Below are 23,387 nucleotides of genomic sequence, written 5' to 3'. Positions count from 1 at the left end.
TTAAGAAACTATATCTTCTTTGTGCTTTAAAAAGTGTTTAACTTTTAACTATAAAACTTACAAGCACAGAAAAATAGGAAGTATGACAATAAACACTAATCTAGCCAGTACTCAACAACTGTTAACATTTTGCCACATTTCTTTCATCTAAAAATATAAATATTGGGCTCAGCCATTTTAAGTTATGTGCGATACGATACTATATTCCTCTAATAGTTTTTATAAAAAAATAATAGAAATAAATACCCAGTCACTATTAAATTTTCCCAAAGCATCCCTAAAGACATTGTATTTGGTTGTTGTATCTTGACTGCCTTTTCCTTTAGGCTTTTGGAGTTTCAAAGGAGAGGTGTGTGAATGAGTGATGAGGAGAACAGGTTATAAACAATCCTTTCAAAGTTAGGAAATGGGAACTGCGTTTAGAAAGTTTGTCAGCAGTTTCTATGGCAACAGAATGTCCAGCCTGATGCTCTGCATGTACTGGGTGCTAAGAAGCCAGTGGTTTTCACTTGACATGAATATTCAAAATTCATTCACATGGTTTTCATCAAAGAAAGATGAACTACATCGTCATATTCTTACTTTCTGTTTAAATGCATGCAACAAAACTATTTTACCAATATAGGAAGGTCTGAAAATAACACTGGATTACTCAATATCTCTAAATGCCAACATGCAGAAGTACCTACAAAATACCTAAATTCAGTTTCTACATCATGTAATTTATGTGAAGTCCACACACATATAAACAAAATGTTGAAAAAAATCATACCTAGAGGGTAGTATTAATTTTTTGGTCAAAGGCTGACAAATAAGAATTTTGTTTCCTCAGGTTTAAAGATAAATGGTTGCTATTTCTTCATTTAACTTCAAGCCTTCATTCCTTGGGTGTGTGGGGTTAATTACATAATTCAGAATGTTGTTTTCAGGATGGTGGAACATTTATGAGTCATGCCATACACGCATTTTTGTGCTAAGGTCCTTGTTCAGTCAGGTCAGCCAGCAGCTTATCTGTGAGGTTCACAAGTTCATCTCTTCATTCCCTCAAGGTCAGTGAGAGCTGGGTTAGCACTGGAGAGTAATGACAGGGACATGGATGTGTGTCTGTATGTGAGAGACTGTGAGTGCCCTGGAGAGCAAGGAGGATTGACCGGGCAGCCATTGGAGTCATGTGTCTTGGGAAGAGCAGGGGCCTGCAGGGGCCTCCAGCACCCTCATGGTTCTCAGGGGAAGTCTTTGTCTCCTTTCCTAGACCCTCCATGAACTTCCCCTTGACAGACAGCTCATGCTCTCAGAGTGCAGCTAATTGCTGCTTAACAAGTTGCCACACACTAAGAATTCAGGGTGAAAAAAGGAAAGAGGTCAAATTTACTGATGGCTGACATTCAAAGTAGTTTCTGAAAACCTTTTCTTAGCACCGTTATAATGTACCCCAAATATTTAACATTACTAGACTTCTACATTGATCCTAAAAAGAACAGTCGATTTTATTTTTCAGATCCAACCTTATTTACCATTTGAAAACAAACAGTGTATCAGAAACAAGGATGTCGTCCTCATTCCAGGAATTTCATTTATCTCACGACATCCTTTGAAGAGACCCCCAGGGGACACCTTCAAAGCCACTAGGATCTATACCATCTCTTACAATGTTTCCTTCCCAGTGACATGTGGCTGTGGCACCAGGCTATACTAACAAAAATGGGACTACAGATGGGAAAGTTAAGAGTTTGCTTTTATTAATGCCTGGATTTCCATGTGGTGGTTGGGTCCTTGTAGTGAGCTCATGTATATTTGAATTAGCACATGTGTGGGCATATAATCTGAAATTATCAGTGATAACAGTCTGACTACATTATGGGACTTCAAACGGAGATCTTACCATTTACCATATTAATTGCAATTAAAAGGAAATGTTTATAAAAATCTAAAGAAAAGGGAAAGAAGATATTCTTCTTTAACATATTTTCAAATCCTTCTTTCCACACAGATATTATGGCCTGGCCTGGTGTTTATATTATAGTTCTTTCTGACTCAAGCACTGATTTTATAGTTCTGTCCAGATGTTAACAACCCCATGCTCAGTGCTGGACAACCTTTTTTAACATACTGGACAACACATTAGGGGTACTGCTTCTGAAGTCTTTAACTGGATTGAATAGCACATGTTAACGTGGTCATTTTGCTGTCGGCAACAGTTGAACACTATTATGCAAACATATGCCTGACTTTAGTTCCAAAAGGGTTCTGAAAGCCAGTGAGCACAGGAGCTCTTGGCTCATTTCTATACCCAAGTAAGTTTGTTTCCCATACCTCCGATCTTGGCATTGAAAGCAATCCCGACTGTGCAGTGAGAGTTGTTTGCTGCGGCCGCCACTTCCCCAGCACAGCGGGTCCCGTGCCTGCAGGGAGAACACACGCACTTTCTAAGTAAGGCACACCATTCTCTCAACTCAACACACCGCTGTCACCCCTCAGCCTCCCAAGTGCTGAAGAATGCAGCAAGTTGGGGTTTTTCTGGAACTTCCTACCCAACTAGTGCTTAATCTGTCCACAGAAAATTGTTAGCACTTAATTATATTCTGCTTTGGATTATATTCCTGATATGCTTATTTTTGACCTCCTGCTTTCCCAACTGGAAACTAGACTTGAAGGCTAAAGTTAAATTATATGTTTCTTTGTAGTCCCTAAAAGTACCGCTGTCAATATGGTAACCACCAGCCATATATGGTTAGTGGGTACTTGAAATGTGGCTAGTTGGACTTCACCTTAATTTTTAATTTAATTTAGTTTTAATTAAATGTAAAGAATGAGGATTCAATTCAATTATTAGAAAATTCAAGAATGTCAGTATGACTCTACTTTTTGAACTGTAAATTTAAATGTAGATCAAGTATCTCCACTGGAAATTTATCGCCTAAAATGGGGTTGCTGAAAATATACATTGGATTTCACAGATTTTATATGAAATAAGAATGTGACATGACTCATTAATAATTGTTTTCTACCAATGACATGTTAAAATACCCTACAAAATATATTATCAAAAATTATTTCACCTTTTTACTGCTTGTAGAAAATATGGCTACCAGAAAAGTAAACATTTTTTTCTGAAAGATATTCCCTGTTGGTTCTCACCACAATAACTTAATTCCTTGGTCAAAAAATTTTTAGCTGAAAAGACTTCTAAAAATATTTTATCCAAAGATGGCAAAGAAGTTTCAAGTGTCAAGAACAATCTACTTAGAAATGGTGGCCTGAAACAGTGTGTTGAGAAGAATTCTAAGTCATGGCTGAGTCCCGAGAAAGGGCACTAGGACTGATGGCCAATGTCTGCCATGGACACAGAAGGAGGTGGCGACAACCATGACGGTCTGTTTGTCATTGCTAATCAAGTCCAAGGCCCACCTCCATTCCCTCATTTTTAGAGAAGGAGGCCCTAATTTGTAGAGATTTGTTAAAAGAGTGACTAAAACTCAGGCCCCCCCAAATTCCATTTCAGTGCTTTTTATGTTACAGCACAGGTGCCTCGCACCGCACTTACCATGGGATCTGACCACCATCTGTGTGGCTATGAACAGGCTGCTGCTTACATCTGACAGGTACACAGTCTGCACAAAAGTGGTCTTGTAGCTTGCTTTTTCTACTTAGTAAATGTCATGTATGTATTTCTACACAAGTATTAATCTATATATAATTTAAAAGGTTAGTATTATACTACAATAATCTTTCAACTTTTATATATATGTCTGTTAAGTATGCATATACACCAAATTCTCTTTATAAAACTCTGTATTCCTGGACATTTGCCCAGGTTTTCATGAGTATTAACAAGGCTACAAAGAGCAGTCTCGAGTATATATATAATTTTATACCTTGTGACAAATTCCTAGAAGTGGAATTACTTGATCAAAGAGTATAGAATATATTGTCAAACGGTTAACAGCAGATGAAAGTAATATAACCAAACCTTACAAAAACTGCAAGATTAATAAATATTACTACAAGTCATTAAATTTTGTGCATGGCAACCCCCCAGCATGGTCTACATTGAGTGACAATATGAAGAATGGAAAAATATCTGGACAAACCTCTGTGCACCTAAATCCCTATGTAGTTTTTCAACAAGAATAATGGTGTCTCATTGTTCCTTCTCTTTTTATCCCCCATGGTTACATTTGATATACATCTTTTCAAATATTTATTAGCTATTTCTATTTCTTGCTTTGTGAATAATCTTTTCATGCCCTTTGTCTAAATTTCTTACTGCCTTTCCATCACATCTGTCACACATACATCTCCTAATTTATTATCTGGGACATAGCCATCTTATTTATAGCAATTTGAGGTTGTATGGATGGTCCTCAATTTTGATATACTCATAATTATCTTGCCCTTCTAATATATTTGGTTGTGTCACTTTAATCATCAGAAAAATGATGTTTGTAAAAGAAAAAAACATTTCTTTTGTAAGCCCCACACTAAGCCACTACTTCCCCCCTCTTGCACCCTGGCAATCATTTTTGAAGATTCTTCACAGTGCTCTTATTGCCCTATTTCTTCATGGTATCTAAGTTATTTTTACTCAAATATCAAATTCCCTTTATGAGTCCGTTGTTCTTCTACATTATTGTATCTATTTTAATTAACGTGAGTGCTACTGGAACATACGGATTTTTGTTTTTAATTCTGTAGTGTATTTTCTGGACTGTGGTATGATTTAAAGTTTTCAACTGTATATGGGTGTTTAGGGGTTTTTTTTTGTATCAGTCAATATCCTGATTACATAATGATAAAAGAATATATAATTTTATGAAACAACTGTTCAAATTTTGTGAGACTCACACAATGGCTAAGTATGTGAATGATTTTTATAAATGTTTCGTATGCTTTGAAGGGTGTGTATTCTTCACCTGTTTTTTGTTAGTCCATTATGACAAGCTTATTCATCATATTGTGGATTTGTTAATATTCTTTGCAGTTCTATTGATTTTTATTTTATTTAGAATGGTATTATTTGATCTACCTAGTAAAACAAACCATTTATGAATATGTAGTAATACTCTGTGGCTCCAAGATAAAAAATATCTGGTTAATATTTAAGTTTTTTACCTGTTTGCTCCCCTTACTTTCAAACATTCTGTGTTTAATTTAGTTATATCTCTTATACATAGATTGCCATTGTTTTTCTTCAAGCTAGCCTAACTATCTTTGCCTTTAACCTGACAATCCATGTACAGTGACTCTATCTATTAATATATTCATATTCATTTCTGTATATTTTCCCCCTTCACTAGTTTGGATTTTATACATTGTTTTACTTAGTGGTTATCCTAGATATGTGTAGCTTAGATCATGCATGGGTAGCTAAGATCACAAAATCTAGAGTCAGCAATAATTTTTCAACTTTTCTCAAACCATATAGACTTTAGGATGTTTTAACTCTGGGGTTCCCCACCTCTTGACATGAGTTCCCCATGATTATAGTTATAATTTTGAATATTTTTAACTCAAGAAATTATCCATTGCTCTTATTACTTTAAAAAATCAATGTTTGTTTAGACTTTTAAATACATTCCTTGCTCTGTTTTTTTTTTTATAGCTCATACTTTCTTATGAGATAATTAATTACTCTTTGAAGAATATTCTATAAATGTAACCTTCTGAGAGTCCTCTGGTAGGCCAAAGTCTTTTGGTAGTCTTAGAAAATGACTTTATTTTATGGTCATTCTTGAAAAATAATTTGGGTACAAAATTCTAGAGTAACAGCACTTCAAAGGTGTCACTCCACTGTCTCCTGGATCCCACGGTTTCTGGTGAGAAATCAGCCATTTTGCCAAACTAGTTCTCACTGGGTGCTTTTCAGATGTCCTCGTTGTCTTTTCTATTATACAGGTTCATTAGGAAGTTGTACTGTACGAGGTCTGTCCAGAAAGTATCCAGCCACACACTACAAAAGAGACATTTATTCAAGAAGATACAAGATGCAAGAAACATTGTACACAGGTCAGTGAGGCCTCAGTCCCCTTTAAAGTGGGCACCTTGGGACCTCACACAGTTCTCCTAATCACCATCAGCTGTCCCATCACATTTTCCTGAATCTCATCAACAGTCTGAAATCTCTTCCCTTTCAAAGGTGATTTTAGTTTTGGGAAAAGCCAGAAGTCCCAGTGTGCCAAATCTGGGCTGTAGGGGGCCTGAGTCACCTGGGTGAGTTGATGTTTGCCAAAAAACTCTGCACGAGACACGATGCATGAGCAGGGATTGTCATGATGAAGCAGCCAATCACCAGCTGCCCATAGCTGTAGCCTTCTGAATCATATGAATAGTTTTGCCAAAGGAATGTTCAAGCTTAATACAAAATTTGATGCAGATTCATTGTTCTATTCAATCATTTTGAATGTGATGGCCACACAGTACACATGCCCATTCAATGGCATCTACCATCCCCACTGACTATTACAGTGAAGTAGCCATTGTTCATGCGTGCGCATTCCAGTCCACTTTTCTTGGCTGCCAGGTTATATCGATGGCGGGGAAACCATTCTCATTATATCAATAATGGCTGGACTTTTTCTGAACAGACCTTGTATATATGGATTTTTAAAAATTCTTTCTTGGAATTCTTAAACCTATATAATCCAATGTTTAAATCTTTAGCAATCTTAGCTAGTACCTTTGAAAACTGCTTTTTACATTACACTGTAGCTCTTCCCATTAGAATCCCAATTAAACATTATACTAGACCTTTTCAATCTATCTTAATCTTTAATCTCACCTACAGGCTTTCCTGGCTTTCTCTCTCTGGACCACATCCTGTGTGATTTGCTCAATTCTAATTTCACTTTTTCTGTCTTCAGCCATGATTAATTTGCTCTGTAATCAATTCACTGCATTAATCATTTCAGTTATTACATGTTTCATTTTTTTAAAGTTCTTTTTCAGGTGTGTCTGGTTAATTCTGATCTCTCTTTTTCTTAAAGTACTTTTCAATAGTCACTCCTTGATACACATGAATTATATCTAATAATTTGAAAATATGTGAACCTAATTGTATTTTTTGAGTTGCTGGCTTCTCATGGTGATGTTTTCCACGGGTAGTTGGTAAATTGTCCATTTAGGAGGTCATTCTCTTTGGATTTTTATCTGTGTTAATTCTTTGAGGCTGGTATAGAAAGCTTATTATTCTAAAGAAAATTTAAAATTTGTTTCTACCACATATCTGAGTGTACACCAATCAGGACCTGTTCAACCAAATTGAAAATTTGGCCCATACAAGTGATATGAGTTACAAGTACAAATCCCATGAGTACAGTTAGCATTTTTTAAAAAGTAGGTATTTATTTTTTTTCCTGTCCCATATTATATAGCTTGAAAAGTCAAATATGTCCTCTATATAGATACACTATATATACAACCCTTCCCCTCTTGCCAGAAATATATTTTATAAGGAAATAGTCACTCTGTTCTTCACTTAGGAGCATTCACTGTATATTAATGATGTACATAATATATGCAGGGCTTTACTGTATTTTAGGAATACAGAACCAAGTTAGTTCTTTCATGTATTTAATAATATGGTAGAATAGATATCCAACTAAATTTCTTCTACTATAGTACACATAAAACTCCTCGGGAAATACTAAAGGACTTTTTAGTGCATGGCTGAGCTAATGAGACACCAGGAATAGTTCTCTGGGAAAACTCAAATCTATAAACTTAGGTGGTCAATAGGTGGACACTAGGCATGTTTCAGGGCGAGCAACCACTCCAGCCAGACTGGGCTGTCAGGAACATGTATAAAGGACACATGAATAAAGCCAAAGGTGGGTAGGGCTGAGGGTGGGAGGTGGGGATGGGTGGGGCGGGTGAGAGAAGTAGGGGTGGGAAATGGAGACAACTCTACTTGAACAACAGCAAAAAATATTTCTTTAAAGATTTCTGTACATTGCTCTACATCTTAATGTATACACCATTTTGGGGAAGCAGGAAGTTAGCACTCTACTGCTGATGCATGTATTTTAAATATCAGGTTAATGATATACTGCAGTATATGGTAATTGAGAGTCCAAATTGCCAGCTCTACTACATTTCAAAAGCCAACTCTCTTTAGATGACAATGATCATTATCCCAAGTAAAGTACCAGTCATTTTTTAATTTTTATATCTCAGTGTTTTGACATGGATTTAAAATAGATCACAGAAAAATAGATACTATCATGACCTATTCAAGTATGTGAACAAGATTCAATTTCTTCCTTCTACCAAAAGACAAGGGTGGTTGGCAACAGCAGTTATAATGTCAGTTACATAACAAAGTCACGAAACCTAAAAAATCTGTTTCAAATGTATTTTTCTTGACAACAGAGTATAAGCATTTAGTGTATTTTTAGCATAAGGAGAACATTTTAGTAGATTTCAGTACAGAAAACAATATACTCATTATCTTATGTTCTGACCAATATGTGCTTAAATATGAGCTTTACTAGCTAATTCCCACATAATGGCCCTTGGAAAATTAGTCACCTGTGCAGTTTTGTGCATATATCCACAATATTTCTAGGATACTTATTTTCTGAGACCTCCAGAAGATAACCCAATTCAGTAAATTATAAGGATATATAGACCAATGATAGGATATGTCAAGTGAGGTGGGTATAGACAAATGAGGAATTAAAAATGTATCACTTCACTGATTCTCTTAAGGATGCTATTATTGCAGCCACATCCCACAGTGAGTATAAGATGTTTTATCACATAATTTTTACTTGGATAAACCATTTTGTCTCTTAAAGAGCATCTTGATGTAAAAATCATTTCAGTCATTGTCCTCCTGCTTGTTTTTACTGGGAAACAAAAAGTTTTTCCATCCACTTCATTACATATTCCCAACAATACATCATTGTAGTTAAAGTTCTCAAGAAGTTTTACCTCGGCTACCTGACTAAAAAGCTGGAACATTGGAGAGTGCCCATTAACCCACTTCTATAATGTTGAGAAACAGACAAACTAGCTGGAGTTTAGAATATAAGTTCATGGTGTCTGTTATTGCCAGGTGGGCAAATACTGCCTTCATTCCTTTCACTTTCTCCCAGTCCTCCAGTCACACTGCTTTGGGCACCTCTTTCTCCCACCTGAGTTAGGGGGGATGGTAATGTTAACTACTCTGAGCTCTCCCTCAAATCTGAAGACGAGATGCTGCTAATAAGCTCAGCAATGAATCTGAGACATCAGTACATCTGCAGGAGGTCGCCCTAACAGTCGCCAAAAAACTGCTTCAAAGTCAAAATTGCACTGATACGGAGTTAAGCAATGGCAACTTGGAGAAAGATGGCTTTCTATTTCCTTTCTTTTTCGGAACAAACATTTGCAGCTATTCAAGGATTCCGTCTACACCCTCACTGTTTTGCTTCCCTTTTGACATCTGTTGTGCCTGTTCTCCTTGGCACATTTTGATTTTGTTTAAATCTAAGTGAAAACCGTCCACTTTATTCTACCTCAAAAGCCCCATTAGGGAGAGGAAAGTAAGAAATGATGATGAGTTTGATGTGTTTTCCAATATCTCACCTAGATCTGATGTTTCTGACTGCTCATGTTACTTCTGCTAATATTACCACTTGATGTTTGTACCACACTCTCCACCTCTCGAACTATTTTAGCTTCATCTGATTCTCACTTCAACCCTGAGAAGCAAGCAAAACATATTACTTCTCTTGTACAAATGAGAAAAATTCAGTCAGTCCGATGGTGATTGAAGGGCATAAATGTGGCAGGGCAAAGACTCGATCTGGGTCTCCCGGCTCTTTACATAACGACTCTTCACTTCCAGCGAGACTCAGAAGGGCCTGGGTTCAAAGTCTTGGAATGACTGCCAAGATTTCATGACTTCTTTGCCTGATACCCTATTTATTTTGTGAGGTAGAGGCAACTTTGTTCCTTCATTACTATTAATACAGGATATTTGACATAATCTCCATGATAAATTATTCAACTTGAGCTAAAAGAAGGAAATGCTGGGAATCTTAGAAATGAAAACTTAAAAAGAATGGAAAATAGCTAAAAATGAATTTTCACCCTCTCTTTAGTGAGAAGCTTACAAAAGCTGAAAAAATATTAGGAAGAAATTAAAAGGCAAATTAAAAATTTTTAAATGCAAAAAAGAAATTACACAGTCCAATTTTTTGATTAGTTATTGTGAGACAATTAAGACAATAGCTTCTGAAATGACTACAATTATGCAAGGTCCCCGAGGCACCAATAATATTAAAATGTTTTTATGGTACTAGGAAGAAATTCAGGAAAACTCATTGAAAATAACTGCTATGGACTGAATGTTTGTGGCACTCCTCCCCTTCCCCCAGTTCGTATGTTGAAACCCCACCCCCCAACGTGGTGGTACGTAGAGGAGGAGCCTTACGTTCATGAGAGTAGAGCCCTTGGGATAAAACTAGTGCCCTTATGAAAAGAGACAGGAGAGAACTTGCTTCCTTTCTCTCTGCCACATGAGGATACAGTAAGAAGGAGGCTATTTAGAAGCCAGGAAGAGAGACCTTAACAAAAACAAGGCTTTCAATACCTTGAAATTAAGACTTGCTATCTTCCAGAACTATGAAAAATAAATGTTTGTTTTTTAAGCAACTCAGTCTATTGTTTTCTGTTACAGCAGCCTGATCTTAAATAAATAGGTATATAAAATGATATCAGATTATATTCAGAAACCCTTTGATAGTCTGATATTGAAAAACTATTAAATGTGAACTTTAAACTATGACAATATATTTTTAAAGATTTTATTTATTTTTAGATAGAGAGGAAGGGAGAGAGAAAGAGAGGGAGAGAATCATCAATGTGCAAGCGATACATCAGTTGGTTGTCTGTCGTGCGCCCCCAACTGGGGACCTGGCCCACAACCCAGGCATGTGCCCTGACTAGTAATCGAACCAGAGACCTTTTGGTTTGGAGGCCAGCACTCAATCCACTGAGCCACACCAGCCAGGGCTAAACTATGACAATATTTATACTTAGCTAGACATTGTCAATCTTCTTTTTAACCTTCAGGAATAGGTGAAAAAAATAATAAAAGCTAGCATTTGTCCTCTGATCCAAAGTCTAACAGATTATATTGTAGACAAGAAAAGGAAAAATATATTTTATAGTGTTAGCTAGTAATTGGTCACTACTGTGAATTGGCATTAGAAATATCATATGTAAATGACTAGTATTTTAAAAAGCAGAACATTTATTTTGGAGGGTGAAAAGTATTGTTAGTTTGACACACACATATATACACATACACACGTGTAAGTGAAAACTGGTGAAATCCTGTATGTTGTATTAATGCCATTTCCTGGTTTCGATCTTTTCCTCTAATATCATAAATTGTTACCATTGGGAGAATGTAGGTGAGGGGTATGGGGAACCTCTACTACTCTGAAACTTTGAGAGTCTATAATTTTTTTTTTAAGTTTTAAAACATCATGTGAGCCTGAAGAATTTATACAATTATTTGTAGTACTGGTTGTAATTCAAGGATATTTCACTCAGAACGCAACTGATAATAAAACAAATAAAACTCAAGTGATAAATATTCTGCTTTAAAAGTATTTTCTTATCTCTGCCATTTTCCCTCTTCCTTATCCTTCCCAGCCTAGACCATTTACATATTTTTTCTTTCTCCTCCTATCCACCCCAACCTAGGAAAATAGCTAATTTATTGTTAACTGAATTCACTGTTAACTATGCCATTCCATGTCAAAAGAAAAAAAGTAGTATTCAAGATCCCTGTTGACGAAATATACCAATCATGGCGATAGAACAAGGCCCTTCCTCTTGGCTCCCTAGTTAATATTCTAGATTTACCCCTCTCATGCTTTTTGGCTCATCTCTTTTGACTTTAATAATTTTCCATGTGTTACTTGCACTTGTTTCTATGAAATCAGATTGCCCAAAATAGTCTACATCCCTGGTGATTCCATGATGCTATTCCTTTCCCCTGCCCCAACCCTGAGTCTATTAAGAGCCAAGAATGCTCCTCTTCAAGCCCCTTAACCTGTATCACAGGGCTCTGTTTAGCCTTTGAAACTGAGATCTACCTGTTTTTACCCTATGTAATTGGGTCTTTGGAAATAACCTGATCTCATTTTCCAACACAAACAGAAGGCTGAGAAATTGCCTCTTTTCCCCCTTGACTATGAATAGACAGAAATTAGTTATTCCTGCTGATTTGTTTTAGGTCTGTTCTTAGTTATCTGGGAGTTAAGTATCTTCTTTTAAAAGTTTATGAATGTGGATCCGCAGGACACAAGTCTCCCCTGGAACTGGAGGGTACAACACAATGTGCATCTTCTCCATGGGACAACTATCTGCTTTACCAGGATAAGTATCACCTACAATTTCAGGAAATAGAAATATAACACTTACTTTTTAAGTAAGCAATGAACTGTCAGAAATGCTATTGTTATTTTCTAGAAATTAACAAAGTACCTCCCAAGAAACATTTAACAGTATTAGTCCCTTCCTCTTTCCCTCCTTTCCTCCCTCCTTTCTCAAGTCCATAATTCACATCCTACTCCTAGGGATCTTCTAAGCAAGGAACACACAAAGTTGAAAAATCCAAGTCTATGTTGCTCAGAAGCTTGGTGGACAAGATTCTGAATAAAGGATTAACAAAACCTTTTTCCCTTATCTGTGGAAAATGACTTTGGTTTAACTTTCTAGTTCTGTTCTCCTTGGTATCTAGTAAAGTTGGGATGTCAGCCACCAAGTAACGTTTTCTATGGTACAATGAACCCTGGTTGGTGTGCTGCTGTGAACTGGGAGGTCTGTGGCCAGGAGTATAAATACCTGGTAAGAAGTCTTGGCTTTGAGCTTCTAAAAGTAGACCTTGGAAGATAAAAATGCCCTTCCTTGTGTGGCCCTGGAAACTATATTCATTGGCTATTGCAAAAAAATTGTTCCTAAAGTATGGGGCTTCTAAGGCAAAATGCTCCACCATGTGGCTTACTCTCCCAAACTAATGTGTCACTTTTGGTGGTGATGGGACAGGGGAAAAGTAGAACATAGTCCTGGAACTGGTGAGCACTCTTGTTGAAGAAATACAGCGGATGTTTCCCTGCTCCTAATTACATTTGTGGCCTACTGAGTTCTATGAGTTTGACTGGCCAATTGAACCGAAGACCACTGAGAGGGGTGTTCTGATATTTATGCAAATAATGAGTGATAATTAAGGCTTATGTTCAAAGTGTTACAGGAATTTCTGCTCCAAAAGTTCTGGATTAAAGTTGGTGTTTGCAATATTGCTTGGTATGCAATCTAAAGAACTTTCTCTTTCTCACACCTGAACTGATTTTCTGTAACTTCACATCATCACAATTAAAAGAAAATTTCATAATTAGAACTCACTAAAGCATGAAATACAAAGTATGTACTTGGTGTATATGCCAAGAGACCAAAAAAAGATCTATAAAGATAATTAAAGAAATAGTGACCTGTATCAAATTATAATTTTGATTTTTGTGGTCTATTTCTTTCCATACACATTTCTCTTCTCCAAATAGATACTGAAAACCACCTCATACAAATAATTCTAAAGGAGAAAAAAAAACAGGAGACCAGGATGCTAGAATGTACTCTATATAGACAATTATTTCAACTTTACCTGCACTCCTGTGTATTGTAGGCCCCTTTTATGAATATTATTATAGTGACCCTAGTAAGCTATAAATAATGAGACTACTTCCACGTCCTAGCCCATGATTAACTTCTCTGAATCATGAATTCATTAAATATTTGTTGAGTACCTACCACTCACTAAGGATTCAATAGAAAGAAAACTAAATATGAATGATGTAGGAGTTTCAGTGAATTCCACTGATCTGGAAATCCTGAATTATAGGCAATAATTCACAAGTCTATGTCCACTTAGCAGTAATCTATTTAGTGGTTATGTTTCTATTTGCTTTTGTGAAAATACTGTATTTAGGTAAAGGTACTATTCAATACCTGTACACTGTACAATAGACTCAAAATACCTGTTGTTTTCTCAATTTCTGTTAAGGACCAATGGAGAAAGATGGTATTTTAAATGTCTGACTTCGTTCATTTTGTCTGAGACAAACTGTCTCAACAAACTGTCAAAACACTTCTGAAGATGTGAGTCTTACCTTTGCAGGGGGTAAGGACCTAAAATGAGCGACTCTTACATAATCCTATTGGTCTAAAATACAAGTAAACTGTGGTCACAAAATTCTGACTCAAGGGCTCCTGTGGTGTCCCTTTTGCAACACACTCTGGGGTCCGAAAAGCTGGGTGGCACGTGGGTCCAGGGTCCCCTTGCACTTTGAGAAAAAAGTCCTAAAGCAGGGGTGTCAAACTTATTTTCACCGGGGGCCACATCAGCTTTGCGGCTGCCTTCAAAGGGCTGAATGTAATTTTAGGACTGTATAAGTGTAAGTACTCCTTAACAGTTAAGTGAGAGCTCAGTGTGGCCGCTGGGTAGAAGCTAGGTGCTGGGCTGGATCAAACAAGGTGGAGGGCCAGATTCGGCCCATGGGCCTTGTAACTCAAACACCTTCTACCTACTAAGTTATCATCATTTCAGCCTTTCTGTTTATTGACAGCTGGTCCCCGTCCTCTTCGCAGAGTTCATCAGAACCGTTTCCTCACACATTGAAAGGTCCTCAACATTATGGATATATGAAATCTACAATTAAGGAATGCCTCCCTCCAAAACATATAATTTATCAATATTTTATTATTGATTCAATAATTATTAATTCAGTATTTTAGCATATACATATTTCATTCAGAAATAATGTGAGATGAGTTTTTAGTATGATCATAGTTGCATAAGTTTATATGTAGGGGTTGGCCAACATTTTGTGTTATGGGCTAAATAGTAAATATTTTAGGCTTTAGAGAGCCACACAGAGTCTCTGTCACATATTCATTTAAAAAAAAACACTTTGAAAACATGAAAAACCATTCTTAGCTAGAGAGTCAACAGCAGATTTGACCCACTGTCCGTAGTCTGCCACCCATGGAGTCTGGGCATGAAGGGTAAATACAGTCACAGTCACTCATGCCTTCTTGGGAACCAAAAAACACACGCCTCTTCCTTTTCACCTCCTCCGTCCTGTGATTTAATATTGGTACCAAATGCTGTTTTATGTAAACTAATCAACTCCACAAATATGTAAGAATTTCCATTTAAAAAAATGCTTAATTCTATTTGCAATTTAGACATCAAATCAATGAAGGTGGTAAGGATCCTTATTTATTATTTGCCAGATAGTTTTACCTAGTTTCTCATATCTAATTTAATTTGATCTCTTCAATAATCTTGTACTAAATGTACTTTTATCCCTATTTTATAAGTAAGGAAACTGAGATTCTTACCAAGGTAATGTGGTAACACGACCAGTTTACTGCCAAAGAACTTGAACCCACATCTCCTGACACCAAGTCCTAGTGGTTCCACTACACTGATGGAAGAACATGCATGCATCCTCGGGCACACACACAGTTGGCAGGACCAGGACAAAGTAATGGTGATTAGAGACCTTTTCTGAGAGAAATGCTCCAAAGTTGCACCTTTGAAGCTATTTAGATCACTGCCCACAGGTTCTTTTTTTAACAGGGTGCCACAATTATTAGGTTTCTTAAGTCAGCAAGTAAGAAAGGTATCAATAAAGGATCCTACCACTAATGAAATTACTGCCAACCCAAGCATCCTGTCCTTTTCGGTTGCCAGAATTTCATGTCTCTGTGTAAATATAAAATGCAAACAAACAATATAGCATTTCAAGTAAATCAATTGCCTAATGAATTTTCAAAAGACACAAGATTTTATACAATCAATGAAAATAACATTTGAGAATAGCTTCCATTATACTGAAAATCATTGTTGAAAGAGGAGACAGAAGAGTGAGATTTAGTAAAAATGGAACAAGGCTGGGACATGATAGTGGCTTTAAATGAGAATGATTTGTCAATAAAATGATTCTAAATGGCCCCTGGAAAAGCCAATAGAGATTTTTACAAACTGAATCCCTTTATGACAACTAAAATTCAAATTTTATAACATTACAGAAAAACTACAACTTTTAACATGATTCATTTTTGTTTGATGTAATTATGGCTATAGCTGCATGTTCTGCTAGATAATAAACTATATGGAATTCATCATTTTAGTTTTGTCATTAAAATAAAACACCATTTGCATCATTCATTATAAGGCTGGCCACATTTACGTGGATTCCTTTTTAATGTTTTCTACCACCAGCACTCATTTATTCCAATAATGAGTCCCTCCTGCCCTGCTTCCCCAAACCAGGAAGGTTGTAGATTAAGTAGGAGAATAAGGCATGTGCTTCCCTCTGGTGAGAGCAGGAGCAGTCACAGAGGCTGAGTCACTGCCATGCCCACAACTGGCTTGCTACCTTGACCTTCAATGCATACTCTATGCCAGTCCCTTTCCATAACCTAAATGCTTTTTGCTTAAGTCACTACAGTGCAAAAGCTGTTTACACCAAAAGTCTTCAAAGTGATATTTTCCATGAATACAATGTGATAATAGAAAATGTCAGGTCTTCCATTGCATGCTCAGCCTCAGTAAGATTTCTCTTACAGTATTCACACAGTTTCCTAAGTCTAGGATAAGAATCTTATTTCCTAACTTGACACATTACTTGCTTTGGCTAGCTGTGAGACCACACTTAGAAACACAGAGGGGCAGCCCATGGCTGGAGGCCATCACGTCTGGTTTTCTTTATTAAAGTTAGACACTGGGACATAGAAGAACTCCCTTTTCTACCCCAAGAGGAGAAATGTGTTCATAGAATTGCACTGTGTGATATTTAAGAACTAGGGTCACATTCCTTCTTGATCTAGCATCTGAATATCTTAAAATACAAAAGAAAATGTTATGTACTAAAGCTACTCAATTTTTATTTTAATTCAGTTTGATTCAATTTTTCAGACTCCAAAAGACAGTAGAAAACAACTGTATTGATACTCGAATATTGTATGTTAAAGCATTTACTTATTGTTTTCTTCCCTACTGAACAGTTCCAGAAAGTGCCTAGTTATAGGTGATAATCCCAGAAATGGAAAATCCTTATGGAAAAATTAACTAACATTCTCTCATCAGAGAGAATTTTCCAAATCACCCCTTCCCATGCCTTCTGTCAACATTCCTTGCCCCCTTCCAGTTACAGGTCACTGAGATCACCCAATTGTCTCCTTTCAACATCCTGAGCACTTTCCCATCCAGTGCCCATCAGTGGGACAGCAGGTGGACAAGCCAGAAGACAACCACAGGCGAGTTAAATTGTAATGAGGTAAGAAACTTCATAAAGGGTGGAAAGAGCTGTGAATTGATTAGTCAGCAGAGGCACTGCTGGAGTTGTGTGTGTCCGATAACCGTCAGTGAATAGCTCAGACGATCGTAAAGCTGTGTCCTTTTCAAAGGGAGAAAAGTAAAATGACTTGGCAAACGTTTTCTTTTCCTCTCCCTCTGCCACTTTAAAATGGAAGAATTCTGGATCCTTGCTGTTAACCAAATGGCATTTACAGCTCTCAGTTGGCATGGGGCAGCTGAGAATCTAAAACGAGGAATGCTTATTCCATTTCCATTTCCATGGAAACCAGTCACCAACTGGTGAAAATAAGGTAGATCAAATTTTGAACAAGAATGTTGAAATAATCACTGTTTTAAAACTTTTCTCTTGCATCAGGATGGAGAGCACAGTGCAAGCTCAGGAACACACGAAGAAGTCTGTGTGGAGAGCCGCTCACCACTACTTTATTCCTGTGACTCTTCATCATCACAGTAATTCTGTAGTCACATGAGTTTTTGGTTTGAAGAACAAATTAGTATAAATCTAATAAATATATCATATAGTAAAGTGCAAAAAATAAATGAGCTTTTAAGACATTTTGCCAAGAAAGCCTTGGAGTAATCAAGTAAAGCTAAGAACTCCTTTCAAAATTTATGATGATATTTCTCTTCTATGTTCTCTCAGCAGATGCATGAGGAAAGACATGTGGTTTCTTTCCACAGACTGGGTGGACTATGATCATTTTTTCTTACAGCATTGAGAAGGGGTATTACATTTTTGAAACTGTACTATGAAAATCTGACTTTGAAAAGGATGCTGAAATAATCAATTGTTAGAGTGGAGATGACCTCTGTAGCTCTTAAATCCATTTACCTTTCCAAGAGAATTTTGGACGAATGCCCTCCCCTGCCAAAAAGAAAAAAAAATCCAGATGCCACTTCCACTGTTTGCACATTTAGAATATAAATGTTATAAATTGGGTGGAAATAACTTCCTGTAGACAAATGACAGGATGAAAAGTGCGAGTGATTTCTTTCACATGCAGCTCCGTCGCTAGGTATTCCTGACGACAAACTCTCTAGTGAGCTCTAATACCATGACTTATTACACAGGCAACCAGGGCCTATGGTATCCTGAACAGTCAGGATGCATTATCTGCAATTCTCACGGCAAACTGTGAGTAGCTATTTTGATTTGCATTTTATACAGGAGACAATGAAGTCTCCAGTGGCAAAAAGACTCACCCCAAGTTATTGCTACAATCATTTGGCTTATTTCTCCATATCAGACTTTCACATGCACAGCTGTCCTGCTCAGACACACTTCCATATTTCTACCTTGTAACCCTAATTCAAAAATATTGCCATATCTATTCCCCCTCTCATTAATTCTAATATTCTGTTAGTAAAAGATAAATATATGCAGAAATATCTGGCCTCAGTCATTGCTGTTTTTTGAGTACGTACAACTCATTTGATTATTATTTCTAATTTTTCAACTAAGTTCTAAATCTGAAATTTTTAAGTTATCCAATTATTTCTGAGTTATTTCCTACACATGCTAAATACTTAAGAGATTTGACTTTATTATTATAATTTTTAACCCTCACCCGGGGGTATGTTTATTGATTTTAGAGAGAGGGGAAGAGAGAGGGAGAGAAACATCAGATCACTTGCCTCCCATAAGTACCCCAACCAGGGGCACAACCTACAACCTAGGTATGTGCCCTGACCAGGGATCAAACCTGCAACCTTTGTTTGGTGTATAGGACGATGTTCCAACCGAGCCAGCCAAGAAAGGCTGACCCTAATTTTTAAGATCAATGTTATAGTTAATAAATCAGAATACAATAATAATAAAGAAAGGTGTGTGTACATGTACGAGATAAAAAAGAAAGGAAGATTGATTTTCTTTAGATTTTAAGTCACTCAAGGAATTTTCACAGAAATTTTGCTACATGGCCCTTTTTCTTCTTTTTATCTTAAAATCACTTAATGAAAACAAGTTCTTAAAGCTTACATTACTTGATTTACATTCTAATTTCAAGACAGTCCAGCACATAATACCTGGGAAAAAAACCTGAAATCAAAGGTTAATTTATAATTTCCTTTCTGATGGCTAAGAATGAGAATCAGTTGACATTAATGAGCACAGACCCAGGTAACCAGCAGTGCGAACTGTACTCCGTTTTTCAAAGTTAAATGGAAGCTTCTTAATGTTAGCTATGAAAAATACTTGTAAAAAGTATTTAGTATAAAGGAAAGTTTCTTTCCCTGTTACTGAAACTGTTAGCTATTTATATTCATTTAGAACAAATAGAAAAATAAAAGTGACTGGGCAATTTTACAAATTAATTTGGAATATAAGAATAGGAAAAAATCAAATTCATGTAAAACTTTTATTTCTGATTGGGTTTAAAGTCACCCATAAAATCTGAATATTCTGTATTTCATGGCCTTTGATCCTTTCCTGGTTTTCTCCAGTAAAAAGGGGGCAATGATTCTGCCATAGAGCAGGAGGGAGTGATATTCAGCTTCCAACTGGGTTGAATTAGTAATAATCACAATGAACATCAAGATCACATCCTATGTTTAACAGTCTCAAAACTCAATGAAATAACAATATAATCACTGTTGAGTGCATACTATTTACCAGTCTCTAGCACAAACAAAAAATTCTATTTTCAGAAAGTATAAAAAAATAGTTAAAACTAGAGTGTAATGCACTGTGAGGTAAGTGGTGAGGCCACAAGAGAGTAGACATAGTATGAATTTTTTGTGTACATCTAAAGAGTTTGGACTTGGTCATGAAAGGCCGGAAGACAGAGGAAAAATATGTTTAGATTTGAGTTTTCTGATAAAGAGCTCCAGGAAAAATAAATTTCTGGTTATTCTTCATACAAAAAAGAAGAAAGCAAAATGACTAATTGCAAGACACTTTCAGCCATCACAGACATTCTCTCAGTAATGATTACTCCCTTTAATCAGCCACTTTCCAAGACACACAAATGCTACCACTCCCAGAAGGCTTCCCCTGGCTTTCTGCTTACCTCCCCCAACCACACCTCTGAATCCTCTTCCTACCATCTGTAGCACTGGTTCACAATGGTTTGGGGTTTTTTTGTTTCTTTTAAATATATTTCATTGATTATGCTATTACAGTTGTCCTATTTCCCCCCTTTATTCCCCTCCGCTCTGCACACTTCCACCCACCCACATTCCCCCCCTGTAGTTTATGTCCATCGGTCATACTTATAAGTTCTATTGTTTCTACATTTACCTTACTATTCTTACCCTCCCCCTGTCTATTTTCTACCTACCATCTATGCTACTTATTCTCTGTACCTTTTCCCCCCTCTCTCCCCCTCCCACTTCCCTGATGATAACCCTCCATGTGATCTCCATTTCTGTGGGTCTGTTCCTGTTCTAGTTGTTTGCTTAGTTTGCTTTTGTTTTTGTTTTAGGTGTGGTTGTTAATAACTGTGAGTTTGCTGTCATTTTACTGTTCATATTTTTTATCTTCTTTTTGTTAGATAAGTCCCTTTAACATTTCATATAATAAGGGCTTGGTGATGATGAACTCCTTGAACTTGACCTTATCTGAGAAGCACTTTATCTGCCCTTCCATTCTAAATGAAAACTTTGCTGGATAGAGCAATCTTGGATGTAGGTCCTTGTCTTTTATGACTTGGAATACTTCTTTCCAGCCCCTTCTTGCCTGCAAGGTCTCTTTTGAGAAATCAGCTGACAGTCTGATGGGAACTCCTTTGTAGGTCAGTGTCTCCTTTTCTCTTACTGTTTCTAGGATTCTCTCCTTCATTTTTATCTTGGCTAATGTAATTATGATGTGCCTTGGTGTGTTCCTCCTTGGGTCCAACTTCTTTGGGACTCTGAACTTCCTGGACTTCCTGGAAGTCTACTTCCTTTGCCAGATTGGGGAAGTTCTCCTTCATTATTTATTCAATTAAGTTTCCAATTTGTTTTTTGTTTTGTATCCACAGAACTTCTTACTTCAAATCTACTTTAAGGAGAAATCCCACCCTCTAAAATAATTTTGAAATAGATTTTAAAGAGGGGTTTAGTTGTGGAATAGGGAGCCACAGCCACTCCCCAGGGTCTCCTGAGTGATACCAGGCAGTGTGTGAGATCCATCAGCAGACACTTCGGTTCCATGAAACACTTGGGGAAAACCAGCTGTCTCCCAATCACATCCTGCCTGCTTATTATAACTGCTGTACTGTATTAGTTAGGAGATGGATCAAATATTAATTTTCTTCATACCATAAGTATATTACCAGTTTCATTTTTACATGCTATTCTCCTAGGAGGTAATTGAACAATCTCTTCTGAAACTACTTTCCATGACGTAAGCACTAAACTCACGTAAACTACAATTATTTTCATGAATTAAAAAGTACTTCTTATGAACAATATACAGTCATGTGCTGCTTAATGATGGGGATGCAGTGCAAGAAATGCACTCACTTCTGGGACATTAGTTTGACTATGGAGCCATGACAGAGTGCACTTCCACCCCCCTAGATGGAGCAGCCTGCTGCTGGACTGCAGCCCATACAGCTTGCTCTTGTACAAAACACCACGGGACCTAATCAACCACGGGAGAAAATGAGGCGATCAAGAGACGTGGTAAACGCAATATGTGCGAGCTGACTGCTCGTATAACACAACACAGTTTTCCAGCAAACTTTTTTTATGTGAGTAAAAAGCATACACAGTGAAGTAATGATAAAAAGCATAGGACGGTAAATACATAAACCAGGAACATAGTTGTTTATTATCATTAACAATAGTGTAGCACATATAACTGTATATGTTCTACTTTCATACAGCTGCAGCACAGTAGGTCTATTTATAGCAGCATCACCTCAAGATGGGAGTAATGCACTGCACCACGATATCATGAGCTGCACCGTGACTAGGCAGCAGGAATGTTTGAGCTCCATTATAATTTTAAGGGGCCTCCGTCATATATGTGGTCTGTCATGGCCCAAAATGTCATTATGACTGTATTCAAAAGAGCATCTAGGATTGTGTTCCAAATCATGGTGTGTGAGGTGACACAAGGCGTGCAGTCTGGAAGCCGGATTTACTTGCATAAGCTACATGAACCTGTAGTGAATGTTATTCTCTCCCTCTGGAAAGAAAGGGTTCCAATAACTTTTCATTTCAGGTTCTTTCCTATAACTGAGTTAAGCACAAAAGTGGTTTATGAAGGCTAGGGGGGACCTCAGAGTTGTGGGAGCACAGTATATGCAAGGTGTGGCACCTCAGGATTGAGAAAAGCACCCAGCTTCTCTGTAAGTAAAGACCTACTGAGAGGGAGAAAAACACATGCAAGTGAGTGTGAGCTTACCTGGCCTCTTCTGTCACTAACCTGCACAGGTGCTACTGGCTTTTAGAATCTAGACCACAGGGCCTATGCCATCAACCAGAGCAAGGGAGGATGAGCAAGCTAACAGTATCTGGCATTTTCGGCCACCATACTGCAGAGTAGTCTTGGCTCTCCACCCAGACCCCTAAGACAGACATTCCTTACCTATAAAAAAGGATTCAGATACAGAGGGATCAAAGGAATTATCCACTACCTATCTGACATGAATTTTTACAATTCAAGTAAAAATATATGTAAAAATGTTTTGTGAATTCTAAAATTCTAGATGTTTTCATGAAACCTCAGTCAGTGGTTCTTCAGTATTTGAGAAGGTAAGATCTGAGATGGCTTGGAGGCACTAATGCCCGCCAAGAAGCCAGAAAACCTGAGCCAGAAAACCTGCCCTTTTCTCTCATTATGTCACAGAAAACCACTTCTGACCCTCCTGAACTCTATTTAGACTTTGATGGGTTTCTAGCCCAAGGCAAACCCAGCCAAGGTTTCTCTGGGAACAAAGTTGTTCTTCACTCTGCTGCCCAAATCATGTACCAAGCTTCTCAAAGCGATAGCAGTGTTTACAGAAAAACCAGATGAGCAGCTCTTGTATATTGATCTTTTTAAAATTATTACAATGACACAGCATTAGCTTTTCAAGTA

At 37.1% G+C, this 23,387-nt stretch overlaps 1 protein-coding gene across 4 annotated transcripts in view; it reads right to left on the bottom strand.

The window, feature by feature from the left end:
* The window catches only part of PCSK5 (proprotein convertase subtilisin/kexin type 5), a 419,139-nt gene that overhangs the window by 260,442 nt on the left and 135,310 nt on the right, over positions 1–23,387 (bottom strand). For all 4 annotated transcript variants that reach the window (XM_045840308.1, XM_045840309.1, XM_045840310.1 and 1 more), the window contains exon 6: positions 2,314–2,402. In XM_045840308.1, the coding sequence (XP_045696264.1) occupies positions 2,314–2,402 (89 nt within the window). The remainder of the gene's footprint in view (positions 1–2,313; positions 2,403–23,387) is intronic.

The sequence above is a fragment of the Phyllostomus hastatus genome, unplaced genomic scaffold, assembly GCF_019186645.2.
Source record: "Phyllostomus hastatus isolate PE091 unplaced genomic scaffold, TTU_PhHast_1.1 phas_contig_34, whole genome shotgun sequence".
NCBI lineage: Eukaryota > Metazoa > Chordata > Mammalia > Chiroptera > Phyllostomidae > Phyllostomus > Phyllostomus hastatus.
The sequence above is the reverse complement of the archived record's forward strand: the minus strand, read 5'-3'. Positions and strand labels throughout refer to the sequence as shown.